Source organism: Cyanistes caeruleus, unplaced genomic scaffold (genome assembly GCF_971803275.1).
Source record: "Cyanistes caeruleus unplaced genomic scaffold, bCyaCae1.hap1.1 HAP1_SCAFFOLD_134, whole genome shotgun sequence".
NCBI classification, from domain to species: domain Eukaryota; kingdom Metazoa; phylum Chordata; class Aves; order Passeriformes; family Paridae; genus Cyanistes; species Cyanistes caeruleus.
In genome coordinates this window covers 101,000-115,301 of record NW_028255931.1, presented here as the reverse complement: position 1 = coordinate 115,301, position 14,302 = coordinate 101,000, and the positions used below count along the sequence as shown (strand labels likewise).

Below are 14,302 nucleotides of genomic sequence, written 5' to 3'. Positions count from 1 at the left end.
ACCTTTAGCATTGCATGAACCCAAGCTCCTTCCAAGGCTGTAAATCAAACCCTTCAGTATCTGTGGAAGTTTCTGTCATTTCCCACAGCCCAGCAAAGGATTTGTGACCCTTTGTGACAGAGGAGAAGCTCCCAGGCAATTTTGTGTTTGCTGTAGGGAAGGTTGGGTTGCTCTGCATCAATTCCCAGAGCAGCGCAGAGCATTGGCTTTGTGATGTCAGGGCATGGATGCCACCTTGTCGTGGTGACATCCCAAGGTTGCCTTGGTGCACGGAAGGCCTCAGGGTCAGAGCAGCTCTTGGGCTTGCTCAGTGCAGGAGCATCCTCCTGCTTGAGGCGTTTGTCAGTGGGCAGCTGCACACTGACAGGAGCCTTGTTTGTTCTTGTGGTGGAGCAGAGTGTGCAAACTGGCAAAAATGATGGAGCAGCTCGCTACTGCCATTTGCACCATTTATGGCATTGGCTACGCCGGCTATTACCTCACCAACCTGGCACGTAAGTAGAGGTTTTCCCTGGCTGGAACCTGAGCTGGCTTTTGTAGGTCTCCCTGCTCTTTCTTAGTGACCGGGTTGCTATTGAAACACAAAGACCATGAGGATGCCCCTGGTTTGGTAAAGCTCCTGTCAACACCTTCAGCAAAACACGGGGTGTCTGTAGCCAGGGGGCTGCGGGCAGCATTTGCAGGGCTTCTGTTCCCTCCACGGGAGAGCCTGTGGCAGCAGAGTCTGTCATTTCCTCACTTTGCTGGCTCAATCTCTTGGGGTGACTTTACTTTTAAGATAGCTCTGAGAGCTGGGGAAGTTGAAACTGCTGGAGGCTGATGGGAGTTTTTTCTCCTGACTAATTCCTGGCCATGGGTGAGAATTGGCAGCGGTTTTAACTATTGAGAAGTGAGATCAACCTGTGAACACCACCTGAAGATGTGAGGCCGGGAATTTCTTGCTCTCTTTGGTTTCTGGCTTCTGACGAGGTCACAGGGCTCTGTCTCGGCCTCCTCCCCCCCTCCAGGCCGGACAAGGCTGCAGAGGGCGGGGTGGGGGGAGAAACGGAGCCGGCCAGCCTGACTTGGTTTGCAGTTTCTGCCACTGAACTGAAACCTGACACCATCAACATCTGCAGCTTTAGCAAGATTTTAACTCTTTTACTGCCTGCATGAGACTTGCAGATTAATCCTTTTTTTCCAGAGAGAGAGAGAGAGGGAGTGATCAACCATCAACCCATCAAAGAGAGTGAAGAAAAAAATTAACTTTAGAGGGGGAAGAGAAATAAGGAGATGCTTTAATAAGCTGAAATATTTTTCTGTTAAAGCTATGGGCATGGACAGTAGTGTTCTGAAAAAACCGCCTTTAATTCATGACAGAGTATATTGGGAGGAATGGAGTGTTTCCAAGTGTGGATTTTGAGCAAATGATGAAGTAGTTGTGACACTGAGAGATGCTGGAACAGAGGGGGAGAAGTAAAAGTTGAAGATTTGTGGCTTTTAAGAAGCAAAAAGAAAACTTCTGTTTCCAGGAGGGCTCACAAAAACAGATAAAGAGAACTTTTGCCTTTGAATAACTCATTCATAAAAATGACATCCCTAGACTCATGACCCATAACACACCTCAGAGTGATGGGAAATGGAAGGAGACAACTGATGGCAGATTTCTGGGCAGCTGGCATCAGAGAAATAGAAAGCTATGAAGAAAAATCGTTTTTGTGTGAAAAACTCCAAAGATAGCAGAAGAAGACTTCTGTTTCTCTACAAAGACTGATGAAAAGACTCCAGCAGGAATTGGGACTGTTGTAAATACCAAAGATCCAAAGTTTTTTGTCTCCATGTTGTCATGTAAACAAGGGAATGGTTGGGTAGTGGGGGAGAAAAGGGTTGTTCTGGAAGTTTTATTCTGGTTTCTTATTCTTGTAGTTTTTGTAAATAAACTGTCTTTATTCCATTTAAGTTTTAAGCCTGTTTTGCTCTTGTTCTAATCCATATCTCACAGCAAAAAATAAGTAAGTTTTCTAGTGATTTTTTCATTGCTGCTTTAAACCACACCAGTCAAGCAGGACACTTTGAAAATGCAGACTGGGAGATCTTCTCAGATGCTGCTCTAAACAGGCCACGGTTCTCTCCAGTTTTCTCAAAGAATTTGGTTCCTTTTCCTTGCCCACTGCAGGTCATCTGAGCCGTGTGTTCAGAGGTGCCGATCCTGAGGTGAGTCAGAAAGGAACATTTGATGTTTCTGGAGTTTCAGAATTGTGCAGGGAACTGTGAGCTTGGCCTGTGGCAGTAGAGTGCAGAGGGCCAGCTGGGTGGGCTGAAAGAAGATCCATTTCCATGTTTACAACAGCAATAGCAAAGGCATTGTTGGCTATTTCCTAATTTTCCATTGCAGAGCTTTAAAAGAACTCAAAGCTCAGATTTGCAGAGAACGTTGATTGCTGATAGTAGCCAGGGTGAACTCTCTAATTCAGAGCTATTTGCAGCCTGGCTGAATTAACCCATTTTAATTTAGTTGGAGAGACTTAGAATCCCATTGCTATCAAAGCTGATGATTTGTGCTTGGTAGAGCTGGTTGTAGAAATCGAGCTGAATAGAAATAAGGTTCTAAATGATAGGGAGCTGTCTGTCCCTAACTCCACCATCTGTCCACAGAGCCCAGAAGCAAGAGCAGACTCTGCTGTGGCTCCCTCTGCTCCTGGAGAAGAGGCCAAAGAGGAGCAAAATGAGCAAAAGGAGCACGAGCCTCCAGCTGTGGTCACAGCCCAGCCTGACCATGCCCAGACAGTAAGTGCCAGTGCTGGGTGCTGCTGTCTTTAGTGCAAGGCAGAGCTGCAAGTTTCTGAGCAGCCAGCACTTGCTGTTGCTGGCTGAGGATGCTGAGTGCTGGAGTCCTGCCAGCACCCAGCCATTCCCCCATCCCGTGGCAGCTGGAAATTGGGCTTTGAGCCGTCGTGCTGAGGCCCCAAAGCGCTGCTGCCTGCGGGTGAGCAGCTGGCTGCTTGGCTCAGGGAAGCTCTGTCTCTTGGCTTCTGCCAAGCCATGGCCAAGGGCTCACACGGCATTGCTGGGGCTCACAGGGCTTGCTTTGTTTGCTTTCCCTTTTTGGAAACCTCTGGATGACCTGGAGAACTGTTCTGCAGTTTTCTGGAGTAATTCTTCACTTCTGCAGAATCTTTTAGGCCACCTGTCTTTTGGCTTTTGATAAGCTGCAAGGAGATGATTGTGTTGTCCATGCAGCTGTGGCCGGCCATTCTTGTCCTGTGTGGCCAAAGAAACAAACTGTGTAGTTCTGAACCCTTCTTCTGAGGCAAAATCCACAAGTGGCAAGTTTCTCTTGATACGTTTTGTGGTGAAGTCTGCAGCTTTGGAAACTGCATTGGAGCCTAGTGTGGGGGCAAAGCTGCAAGTCCTTGAGTGCTGTCTTGTGTTGCTAAGAACCCCTTTAGAGTTGGTTGTTTTTTCTCCTCAGAGCTGTTTTCCTCCTCCTGCCTCTTCTGTCCTGACACTCCCTGTTTAACCTATAAATTTCTGCCTGTCCTACTGAGGTGGGACAATTCCATGTTTTAGGTGGTTTTTGGTGACTTTGGTCATACATGCATTACATGACCCATGGCTTCCTTCATTGGCATCCCTAGGGGTGTGTCAATTAATTTGTTGGTGGGGCCTTTTGAGGATCTCTGTCAGTGCCACTCAGAATTCTCAGCTGACAAAAGAGGGAGGAGAAACACCTTGGTCCTCTTCCATATCTTGAGGTGGCCATAGAGGCTCTCTGACCTGCAGCAGAGGATCCAATTGCACACATCCTTGTCTCCTGAATGAGCAGGATTTCTAACAAGAGTGTGGATGTCAGAAGGGCAGGAGTGGCAGGGCAGGCCTGAAAAGAACATGAACTCCAGCAGTGTCTCTCCCAAGGGCTGAGCTCACCCAGGAAGCCCCTGCAGAGCCAGGATGGAGCTGTGGGACAGGGCTGGCTGTCAGTCACTAGGGAGAGACAAGCAGGACACAGCAGAAGGGGAGGGAGGCCCTTGAGAAATGCCCCACATTTCCTGTCAGCTGCCCAAGAGTCTGTTGGAGATTCAGTGCCAGATGGGCCCTGATTGCACTGCCAGGGTCACTTTGGAACCTGTGCTTCCCCATGGGCAGAGAACAAGGCAGGAGAGCAGCAGCACAGAGCTTTGGGAACGTGGGAGCCCAACAGCCTTTGAGTCTTGGCCCACAAATGTTGGATGAGAAGCTGAAGCCCATCTTCTCTTGCTTTCTCTGCAGGTCCATCCAGAGAAAGAGCAGGAGCAGATTGTTTTCTCAGGGAGGCCGTGCCAGCCTGAGGGAGAGCTGTTCCCAGCCCAAGAGCAGGAAGAGCAGCTGGGGCAGCAGGTGGAAGAGCCACTGGAGAATGGCCAGGTAAGGCTGACTCAGCAGGGGACAGAGTGAAGGGCAGGAAGAGGGGCATAAAACGCAGCTCTTGGGACTGAGCAGGCCACGAGTGCCAGAGGCCCTGAAAGCAAAGAGCCTCTGCAGAGATCAGCAGCGGGACAGGAGGTTACAGTGGAAGCAGAGGTGGGTAGGGAAGCAGAAAGAAGTGACTGAATGAGTGTGATTTTGAGGCTGAAACTGAGGAAGAAGCTGAGCCTGAAGGCAGCTCCCAGGCACTTGCTCTCCATTTGTGTGTACAGAACATCGAGGCAGAGCCCCAGGCAGAGCTGCCCGAAGCTCCGAGGGCCATCATGGCAGTGAAGAGGAGGCCTGAGGAAGACAGAAGCATCCAAGAGGAGATGAATCTCCCCTGGCAGAGAGGAAATCAACAGAACCAGGTGAGTGAAAGTGTGGCCGACACTCCACTCATGGAAATTCCTCTCTGTCATTCTTCACAGGCCTCCGAGGAGGAGCTTCTGGCAGAGCTGCAGGAAACTGAGGCTAGGATCAGGGCAAGGGAGGAGAGGCTGGAGGAAGAAAGGAGAATCATCGAAGAGAAATTCCATCTCCTCGCTCAGCAGCAAGAGGCTCTAGAAAATCGAGTGAGTGAAAGAGCGATAGGCACAGCAGTCACTGCAGTCTGGTGCTTTCTGCCCTTCTTGCCTTTCCTCTGCAGAGCAGCAGGGGGCTGGGCTGATGCCTCTCAGTGCCATCCTGCTGTAGTGTCTATCCCAGCTGCTTGGAAGGACATTTCCTGCTGTGCTCAATCTCAGCTGCTGCCCTGGACAGTGGCACCAGTCATTTGCCCCTTTTGCCAGCACTCATCTCAAGGGATTCCTGCTGGCCTGCTCCTGCTCTCCTTGTTTCTTCAGGGCTTTTTGCAAGTGAACACAGTCCCCCAGACAGATTTGGAATACAAGCTGCAAGCTGTCTGTATCCCTTGGTGAATCTGCTGCTGTCCTGCTCTTTCCCTTTGCTCACAGTCAATGAGCCTTGGCACACAGGGACAAGCTGTGGTCTCTGACTGCTTTGTTCTCTTTGACTTGAGGTGGACGTGTTGATATCTCACCTGGCAGCTTGCGAAGGCTTCCAGCAAATGCCTGCTGATGAAGAGCCCCAAGGTCGGCGGGAGGCACAGGTACTGTCCCAAGCACAAGTGCTGCAGGCTGAGCACCTTCTGAAGATGGTGCAGGAAAAGAGGACTGAGGGGGAGGAGCTCCAACATTAGAACAAGGAGCTGCAAATGTGTCTGCAGCCCTTGGAGGGGGAAAGGGATCCGTGGGAGGAAGTGCAATGGTCGTTGTTGCAGTCATCCTTCAGAAAATCCAGGAAAATGGAATATGAAACTGGCCATCAACTTCATTAAAACCAACCTTGGGTTTTGACCATTTGGTTCCAGAAGTGGGCATCCAAAAAATCCAGTTGATGAGCTTTGCATGTGGCTAACAGCAACTTCCTAAGGGCTTGCATTTGAAAAGGGAACTCGGGGTAATCTCTGCCAGCCAGCTTCCTGACACAAACTCCTTTCTTCTCGCAGATCTACACAGGCTCTTCCATTCAATCTGCTGCAGCAGCAGCAGCAGCAGCAGCATCTAAAGGAGCCTTTGTTGCCCAAGCTGAGCAGTGGAGCCAGGGCAGTTTGTCCATGTCCAGCAGTGACACATCTGCTGCTCAGCTCCAGGAGAGCCAGGGAGACTTCGTGGAGCAACTGAGTACGTCTGGTGTATTTCTTGTCTGAGGGACAGTGTATTTTGTGCACGTGCCAGCAGAGCTGTAGCAAATGATCCTGCTCACTTTGGTGTCCCAGAGACATTTAGGACTCCCCACAGGAACTGCTGTGCTCTGAGGCAGCGAGAGAGCGCTCTGGCTGTTCCTGCTGCCTCTGAGGGCAGCTTGGACTGGCTCGGCTTTGCCTGGCATTCCCTTGCCACTAAAGGCAGAAGCAGGAAATGTTCTTGGATCAGCAGAAGGCTGTGGCCCAGCAAATGATCTATGCAAGTTCTGTGTGGTAGTGGCCAAACTGAACAGAATATTTGATTCCTAAATTCTCCTTAGACTCCAGACTTCCCACCACTCGTCAGAACCAAAAGACTTCAGAGATATTGATTGGTTTTGTGGTTTTGTCTTTTTGTTGTGGTTCCGTTTTTAGTTTTCAGTTTTTATCCTTTTTGGTTTCAGATTTGGTGTTTTTTGGTAGAGTTTGTTTTTTCTCCATCCTGAAAGAGCTGTTCTGCCCCATGTGTCTTACTGCTGTCATTTTTAGGACTGTATTTATTGCCTCTACTACATCTACAAGGTTTTTGTGAGGATGCTGTATTTTTGTCAGTGAGGACTCGTTTGAAAGAACATCAGGTGACAGCAGAAACAGAAAGCAATAGATGTTTTCATTGGGCCCACAATGAAGAAACAGATATTTGTATAACAATCTGTAATTAATATCCCAGTTTTATTTTTCTAAAGATGTGTCCAAGAGACACATCCACATGGTGTGATCAGATAAAACAGCACTGCAGGCATTTCTCAGGAGCGAGCCTGCAGCCCCTGTGCTGTGTATTCCTCAGATCCATGGCACTTTTTCATCCCTGATTCCCAGCCATTCCCATGACTCTTAGAATCCTACCTATTGGCCCAAGCCCTGCTCAGATCAGTCTCTGGGAAAACACATCAAGCCCTCTGTGATTCTGCAGCACAACCCATTTAATCTGCTTCTTGCCCATAACAGCTGCCAGTGCTGTGCTCTCAGAAAAGACCTGGTGGGGCTGAGAAAAGATCCCAGCTGATTTGGTGTCTACCTTCACCTGCTGGGACACAAAAGGGCCTTGATCTGCACCTGGCTGTGTCTGATCTCCAAGGCAATGCTGTTGTGTCCTGAACGGGGGCCACAGCTTGTCAGGGGCTCAGGCTGGCTGTGTCTTCTTGCCATTGCTTGTCAGTGCTCATGCTTGGCCTTTGCCAGCCTTGTGCTGTGCCCTGCTGTGCTCTCTGCGCTTCATTTCCTTCCAAGGACTGGACAAAATCAGTCTCTCTGCTGCCCATTTGTACTGCACAACTGCCTGTCTTGTTGCTGCTGTGCTTGCTGCCCAGCTGACCACAGAGGGTTCAGAGCCCCAGACAGCGGGGCTGCCTTTGGCATCTCCTGCAAGTTGGGATCTCTGCCTGAAAGTCAGCATCTTGCATTTTGTTTCCCTCAGGGAGAATGGTGAACAAGGAAAATCCCATCACAAAATACATCGAACTGGAAAGTCTTGGCAGCGGGTGAGTCCAACCACAGTCACTTCTACACAGCCATGGGTCAGGTGTTTCCCTGGGGGAATATCCATCAAGTGGGAAGTCAGACAGGTTGTCCACATGTTTAGACAGCGGGCTTAGTCTGCCCCATCTCTCAGTACTGGCCAGAATTTGTCAAGTGTGCTCAGAAGGCATTGTCAAAGACATCTCCATGCTGCCAAGGTCTTGCCTGCAGCAAGGAACAGAACCTGGTAAATCTGCTTGTCTCTCAAGTGTGGGACAGCTCAGGATTCATTTCCTTCGCATTTTTGGATGTCTCCAAATCATCTGGCCACACTAATGAAAGGAGAAGAATCTTGCTTGCCTGAAAGCACAACCTACCCCCAATGAGAGCTGTCAGATAACAGTTCTCAGGAACATTTCTCTCCAAGAGTTTGCTAAAGGAAGTACTCCATGCTCAGGATTAGAATTGCACAGTTTAGAAGCTGATAGCCGAGATGAAGGAATAAGCTGCCTTTTGGAGCTGAGGCACTAAAGCCCAAGGCTTCAGGAACAGGCCCAGTGCCCAGGCACTTGAGGGGAAAATGCATCATCTGCCTTCTGGCAGACCCCTCCTGCAACCTGCAGCTTTTAGGCATTTACAGCTGAGCTCTCCTGTCTGGACTGGCTTCCACTGCAAGATCTAAATGGCTTCTCCTTTCTTTGCTGCTGTTTTGTTTCTAGGGGTTTTGGAGAGGTTTCCAGAGCACTTGACATTGCAACAGGAGGAGAGGTAAATGTCAACAGCCCCTGCAGCCTCTGCTGCTCTCCAGGCCTTTCCCCACTGCTGACAGCTGTGGCTGGAGCTTTGAGTAGAGCTGTGCTGAAAAGGCACAAGAAGCACAGACTGGAGCCAGCCTGCAAATTGCACTTGGAACAGGCTTTGTGGACAAGGCAAATCGCCAGTGGCCACATGTCCTGTAACTGACCCCCAAGGGAGCAGAGAAATGGGCTGTTGGAATGTCACTTCCTAATTACTCCAGTGATGAGGTCTAATCACAAGGCACTTTGGCACAGCTTGGCTGTGCCATTCCACAATCACTTGTTCCATGTGTGTTGTGGTCTCATGCTACCAATTTTCTCAAATTACTCCTTTTCAATGTCATTTGAGGTGGCCATCAAGAAAATAAATGTGCAAGGAGTGAGTAGGAAGATACTAACCATGAATGAAATCAGGATCATGGAGAGTAATAGGAGTCCCAGGATCGTGAATTACTTAGCCAGGTGAGTGGTCACGGTCCTATCCCTTGAATGTTTCTTTACATACTACAAGCATGAGAGCTTAAAAACCCACTTTGGTCAGTGGCAGGAAATAGAGCTGTTAATGATTATTTCTCTACTTATCTCCAATGGATGGGAAGAGACTGCATTTTGTCTGCATGAATCCACCCTGGCAAATGCAGACTGAAAATGGTTCAAAACCCTGCATCAGCCCTATCTTAAGAATTCAATACCTTGTAAGTTCATTGCCTCCACAGTTCTTTGGGCTTGAGTTTTTCAAGTTCCTTAAATGCTGATGAACCATCCAAGAGAGGATTGCCCTTGCATTGTTGCCCCTCTTTTCCATTGCTGTGCATGCCAGGAAGACTAGGTGCTTATTTCCAGAAATGCCATGCGTGACAGGTTTTTTATCTGGGCTCTTCCTAAACTGCCTTTCTCCTTGAGACAGCACAGACTGCAAACACTGCACAGCCTAGAGGCAATGTCTATTCCTTTTCTTCTGCCCTTGTCTCCAAGGGACCCAGAAACAAGACTCAAGTAAAAAACCAACCTAGGCGTGCATGTTCACCTGCATGGCCTTGTTTCCTTTTTTCAGCTACCTTGTGCATGAGGAACTCTGGCTGGTGATGGAGTACATGGACGGAGGCACTCTGAGAGATCTCATCGATGAGATTCAAATGTCTGAAGGAGAGATTGCAGCTGTCAGTCGGGAGGTCAGGGATCCCATCTGTGCTTCCAAGGCCTTGAGCTGCATTGTCTGGGAAACAGGGCCTCAGAACAGGAGGGATTTCATGGGCCACGCTTGGTTTCTGTGCTGCTGCTCGGCTATGGGCAAGCAAGAGCATCTCAAGTGAACTGTCTGCCAGTGCCCCTACACTCACTGGACTCACTTCCTGTACTCTTATCCCCTGCTCTTGTATTCTAGCTCTGTCTCTTGCATTGGCATTTGCAGTTCTCCACCTTGCCTAGCTAAACTTTTGCCTGTCTGCACTACATTCCTTGTCTCTAAAGCAAAGGTGTGGTGGCAGGATTTGAAACAAACAGGAAAGAAAAAAAGAGACTAATTTCTTTTATTCCTCAGCTGAAAAGGATAGTAGTGCAGCCCAAATGCTGTTTGCTTCTGAGCACATGCACTGCAGCTGCAGTCACCCTGGCTGCTTTGCAGGGGACAGTCTACAACAGCAGTTGCTGGTGCTCTTTCAAAAGCTGACATGCCTTTCCTGAGAAAGGTGCTGCTCTGCTCCTGTTGGAGCAGCAGGCTCTTGCTCTCAATGGCGCTGTGTTCTGCCATTCCTCCCCATTCCCCTGCAAAGGGAACCTTCCACAGCTGTTTCCTTGCTTGTGCGATGAACTCACAGCACTACTTTTTGCCCCCCTGGTTCTCTTTTCTCTCTCAGTGCCTGCAAGGACTGGATTTTCTTCACTCCAACCACGTGATCCATCGAGATGTGAAGAGCAACAACATCCTTCTCAGAACCGACGGCTCTGTTAAGCTGGGTCAGTGTATTCTTGCTCAGCTTCAGCCTTCCAGGAATGGGGGGTGTGGGGCTGCTTTCAGTGACGGCCAGCTCCCCAAAAATGCTGCTGCTGGCAGTGCAGGGGTCCCCCCTGCTGTGGGCTGAAGGCACAGTTGCAGGGTGCACACAGCTATGACAAGGAACCACGAGCAGCCAAGAGTGCTATTGCTCTGTGTGTGTGTCTGTGTGTGTTCCTTCCAGAGGGAGGGAGCTGCAATCTAAACCTTCAGGGGAACAAAAGGCACTGGTGGAGGAAGTGTAAGAAATGGGGGGATGTTTGAAGTAGCCAATTCATATTTCCTTGGCTAAAGCCCCAAGGAAACAGAGCAGGGAGTGTTGTCCAGAAAATTCAACTGCACATTCTCAAACTTCCACTGGGGAATTCTCTGGCTTGATTTCCTAATTGAGAGTATTAAAATTAAAAGAGTATTTTGCTTTCTCCTCAGCTGATTTTGGCCTTTCTGCTCAGCTCACCCCTGAGCAAAATCAGCGGTGCTCGGTGACCGGGACTCCTTGGTGGATGGCACCTGAAGTGGTGAAGCGTCAACCATATGGCCCCAAAGTGGACGTGTGGTCTTTTGGAATTGTGGCAATTGAAATGGCCGAACAAAAAACTCCTTATGACAGTTTCACTGCTCGATCGGTAAGGAGCAAATACTCTCTGATCCCGCTGTCTTTCTCACCTGTCCCGTGTTCTCTGCTCACTGCACATAATCCCATGGCCATCTGCTGGAAGTACTTCCACCAAGGCCCCTTCTACAAATGGCCCTGCAGCACATCAGCATCTGCTGGAGCTTTGGTTGCAGCACTGGGGGAACTCAAGCCTTACCTCGCCCAAACCATCTCCATTCTCAGGCAGCATTTTGCTTTGCCTTAGAAGTCGTTCCAGCTCTTTTGGCTGTGTAGATGGCCCCAAGAATAGGAAACAAGCATCTCAGAGCTGCTGTTATCTTTCCAGAAACGAAGCAAAGAAACTCAAAGCAAACCAAGTTTCTAAAACAGTGCTTTTGAGAGAAGAAGTGCAGCCCCATTCTTCTCACAGGGAAACTTGCCTGGAACCTGGAGATGAGGCTGTAAAGCCAGAGTCTCTTCTGCTTCTTGTGCAGTGCTGCTGAGACACTCAGTGACCACCTTCTTTCCTAACCCAAGCCACTTTCTCCATATCACCAAGCTGGAGCCTGGTGACGGGGAGAGCCTGCCAAAACCTCCTGTTTGTTTCCTGGCACTTTCTGGGATGGGCACAGCGTTAATGCATTGACTTGAGAATCCAACGAGCACAGGCTTACCACAGGGGTGACACTTCTGATTTCACCATGAATATTTTCCTTTTGCCACATAAAGGAACCTGAAATTTTCAGAGTGCTGAGTGACAGAGCTGCAGGTGGCTCCTGTGTGCCCAAACAGGCATTTTCAACCCAATACATTTGTGGAGGCATCTTAATGTGTCTGTGTTGAAAATGAGATTCCAAAGGTTTGTTTCCTTCCCTGAGGAACACCTGCTGCATTTCCTTTCTTTTCTTCCAATTACCATCATTTTCAAGAGCAGGACAAAAAGCCTGATGAGTTTTGTTTTATGGCAGCTGTGCTTAAGGGACCAACAAGCACTGCAGAGATTCTTTTCATGTAAGAATCCTTGGAAATAGTAGAGTTAGTTAGAATAGCAAAATCCCTCTTCCAAAAAGGCTGCCAAGCTGCTGGGAATCCTTTGAGAAGGAAACACGTATTTGCTGATGTAGTTGCCACTAACTAGATCAGGCAATGAAATCAGCTGCCAAGGCAAGATCTGCTGGATGTTGGCAAAGCTGTGGCTTTGGGGCTTGGGTTTTTTCATGATACAGGAAAGTCGTCATCCAAATGCTACAGGAAAGTCATCTCTGCCTCTCTGCCAGGGCAAAAACTGCCACTGCAGAGTGGAGCTGGAACAATGGGCTCTGGGAGAGCAGTTCCAGATGGGAAAGAAGCAGGTGGAGCCTTGTGTTTCCTTTTTCCCCAGGCTAAATTCCACATAGCCACAGAAGGGAGCCCACAGCTGCGGCAGCCCGAGCAATTCTCGCCTTTGCTGCGTGACTTCCTGAGCTGCTGCCTGCAGAAAGGCGAGGCGCAGCGCTGGTCTGCCAAGGAGCTGCTGCAGGTAAAATGCCAAAAGGGCTGCAGGTGAAACAGTGTCCCAGGGATGGGCTCCTCCTCCACTGAAATCCAAGGCATCAGATGAGCCCCCATCCTCCTCCCTTCCAACCTTGGTGCTGTTCAGCTGACAGTGGGGAGCAATCCTAGACTGGGCTGGGCTGGCAGGGAGTGCTGGGTTTTAGCACTGGCTAAAATCACCAGGGCACTTACTCATTTCTTGCTGGGAGCTATGGATTAGGAGAAGGGCAAAACAGGCTTCAAACTTCAAAGGAATAACAAATTTTATTATCAGGCCCACAAGAATAAGAAAGGTCTCACCTGTGCAGTGAAAGGGTTCAATCTCACCCAGGTCATGGCAGTCACGGTGTTGGATTTCAGGCTGTGCTGGGCCCCTCTCTCTGCCCGGGAGCCGCTGGGAGGGGAGGCTCGGCCTGGAGCTGTCGCTGCACGCCGGGGAGAGGGTTTAGTGTGGGCAAGATGTCAGCAGCCGTGGCCTGGCCCAGCCTGGGGCCGGGGTCCCGCAGCCTCCATCCCCCGCCCGGGAGCCGCTGGGCTCTGGCCCGGCCTCCCCCAGGAGCACAGGCCGTGGGCGAGCAGGGCCGGCCTCAGCAGAGCTCCGTTACCTTCGGGCTCCGGAAGCAAAGAGGGCCAGTGCCCGGGCTGGTGGTTTTCAAAATGTGCATCATCACAGAGGCGCATCTCATTTCTAAATGGTGCAAAATGTTGTCAGTTCTCAGAACTAGCCAGCCATTGGCCTGTCTCAGGCACAGAGGAAGCTTCCAGCAGCTTCTCTCAAAGAAAGCACTTCCGTGCGGGGTTTCTTACTTCTTTCCCTAAATGTCAATTCATCTCAAACTAACACACAGGGACATGGAAAGGTCATCTAGTCTGTGTCCTGCAATGAGCAGGGACATCTTTCAAGAGATCAGGATACTCACACCTCAGATATTTCCAGGGGTGGGCCACCTACCAGCTCTTGGGGCAACCTGTGCCACTCTTGCCCCATGCCCCTGACCTACTCTGACTCAATCCCCTTTCCATTTAAAAAGTATTCCCCTGCCTTTGAAGCTCTTAGCTTGGAAAATCATGCTTTCTTGTTGTTTTCTTTTCCTTTCTGCAGCATCAATTTATAACATCGGCCATGCCTGGGTCCAGCCTGGCACCTCTCATAGTTGCTGTGAAGAAGTGGAAGGAGGAGGCTGGAATGCAACAATTAATTTAGAACTGTCTTCTCCATGACCAACATAGAGTAGGATTATAGAGTAGGGTTGTAGAATAGGATTATAGAGTAGGATTATAGAGTAGGATGGTAGTGTAGGTTTGTAGTGTAGGTTTGTAGTGTAGGATTGTAGAGTAGGATTTTAAATAAAATTTCTAAAATCTCAACTCCTTTGGAACATTTCTCTCCTTCTGACCCTGTGAGAAAGCTCAACATTTCTTCCTGAATTGTCAGTTTTTTCTTAGAGGTGTAAAGTGACATTGATGGCTTCTTTGGTACAGTTTGTAAGGGGGGAAGGCTCCTCTTCATTCATCCTCTCCAGACCACACTGCCTTTGGAATATGGCCACCTGGCCAAGTTTTGCCCAGCTCTGGCATTTCTATTTGAGGCAGAAACAGCAATGGCATTTGCAGGAAAAACCAAAGGAGGAGCGGTGCAACGCAAACATCCCGTGCAGATGCAGGCTGTGCAGATGTGACTCGAGAGTATTTGGGTTCCTGCCACTTGGATTTGTATCCCTAAGAGAAATCTCTTTGGCTGGAGGAGAGTCTGGCTG

The 14,302-nt window shown here is 49.4% G+C and overlaps 1 protein-coding gene across 1 annotated transcript; it reads left to right on the top strand.

Moving 5' to 3' along the window:
- The first annotated feature begins 415 nt into the window (after positions 1-415).
- Positions 416-13,914, top strand: LOC111945870 (serine/threonine-protein kinase PAK 2-like). Its single transcript, XM_086874014.1, has 13 exons — positions 416-494; positions 4,217-4,383; positions 4,656-4,997; positions 5,444-5,533; positions 5,933-6,107; positions 7,587-7,650; positions 8,347-8,395; positions 8,774-8,886; positions 9,479-9,596; positions 10,281-10,380; positions 10,847-11,043; positions 12,394-12,531; positions 13,648-13,914. The coding sequence occupies exons 1-13, from the start codon at positions 416-418 to the stop codon at positions 13,747-13,749; spliced, it is 1,734 nt and encodes a 577-aa protein (XP_086730140.1). The 3' UTR covers positions 13,750-13,914.
- The last annotated feature ends 388 nt before the right edge of the window (positions 13,915-14,302 follow it).